The 1,245-nt window shown below is 52.0% G+C and overlaps 1 protein-coding gene across 1 annotated transcript in view; it reads left to right on the top strand.

Moving 5' to 3' along the window:
- The window catches only part of LOC103258295 (signal transducer and activator of transcription 2-like), a 12,056-nt gene extending 11,116 nt beyond the window's left edge, over positions 1-940 (top strand). The window contains 5 exon segments of the mRNA XM_021711324.1: positions 199-219; positions 432-525; positions 676-723; positions 804-903; positions 906-940. Of these exon segments, the coding sequence (XP_021566999.1) occupies positions 199-219; positions 432-525; positions 676-723; positions 804-903; positions 906-940 (298 nt within the window).
- The last annotated feature ends 305 nt before the right edge of the window (positions 941-1,245 follow it).

Raw genomic sequence — 1,245 nt, 5'->3', positions numbered from 1 at the left:
TTCCAGCTACTTGGAAGACTGAGGCGGAAGGATTGCCGGAGCCCAGCAGGTTGAGGCTGCCGTGGGCGGGAGCGGCCACTGCACTTCAGTCTGGGCGACAGAGTGAGACTCCAACTCAAAAAAAAAAAGACCAGACTCCTGACTTCTATTCTCTTCTGCCTCCCAGTGATTTTTTTTTTTTTTTGTATTTATTTTCAGGAATCCTCCTCAATTGCAAGGGTAGGTGTTCGACAAGGATGCCACAAACATTTGTGCACTGCATGACCTGCACAGCCACCTTTGGCAGCCCCGGTGGGAGTACAAACAAGGAGGAGGGGGTAGGGGGTGGGACATGGACAAGGAGAGAAGGGAGGAACTTTCGTTGTTTTCCTGCTGAGTTTTTAGATTAACTCTGCTTTTTATCTCCATATATCTTCTTCCTCCTGGAACAGCTTCCGGAAGTTCAACATTTTGACCTCAAACCAGAAAACCCTGACCCCTGAGAAGGGGCAGAGTCAGGGCTTAATTTGGGACTTTGGCTACCTGGTAAGAATGGGCAGTAATTTAGACTCCAAGTCCAAAGGAGCAGGGCCTGGCAGAAGTTCCCAGGCCTGGAGTGGTCTTGAGGCAAGCCAGGGCTTCCAGGCACTCTGGAGTCACCCTCTGGCATTCTCTCTCCTTCCCCTCAATTCACAGACTCTGGTGGAGCAGCGTGCAGGTGGTTCAGGAAAGGGTAGCAATAAGGTGAGGCCTGGACTGAGGATTTGGGGTCAGGAGGAACTAACCAAAGTGCCCTCAGATGACTGTGTCTTTGGTTGTCCCAGGGGCCACTAAGTGTGACAGAGGAATTGCACATCATCAGCTTCACGATCAAATACACCTACCAGGGTCTGAAGCAGGAGCTGAAAGTAAGTGAAAATGGAGGATGGGAAAGATGGCACAGATCTGGAAGAAGGCCTAAGGAGGAACTGGATGGAAGCTTGTCAGGGCAGGATGTCACCCCTTCCCCCACCAATGTCTGCAGCTAGAAACATCACATCCCTCATCTGTGACTCCTGTCTTGTCCCCAGACAGACACCCTTCCTGTGGTGATTATTTCCAACATGAACCAACTCTCGATTGCCTGGGCCTCAGTTCTTTGGTTCAATCTGCTCAGCCCAGATACCCAGGTAGGAGGTGGGCCCACAGGTGAAGGGTGGAGAAGAGGGGTGTGGGAGCTTGGTGTGAGGGGCTGGTTCTGAGCCATGCTGTCCTCCTCCCACCCCT

This window comes from Carlito syrichta, unplaced genomic scaffold, assembly GCF_000164805.1.
Source record: "Carlito syrichta isolate Samal-C Ts95f unplaced genomic scaffold, Tarsius_syrichta-2.0.1 Scaffold302054, whole genome shotgun sequence".
NCBI lineage: Eukaryota > Metazoa > Chordata > Mammalia > Primates > Tarsiidae > Carlito > Carlito syrichta.
This window is presented reverse-complemented; position numbering and strand designations above follow the sequence as displayed.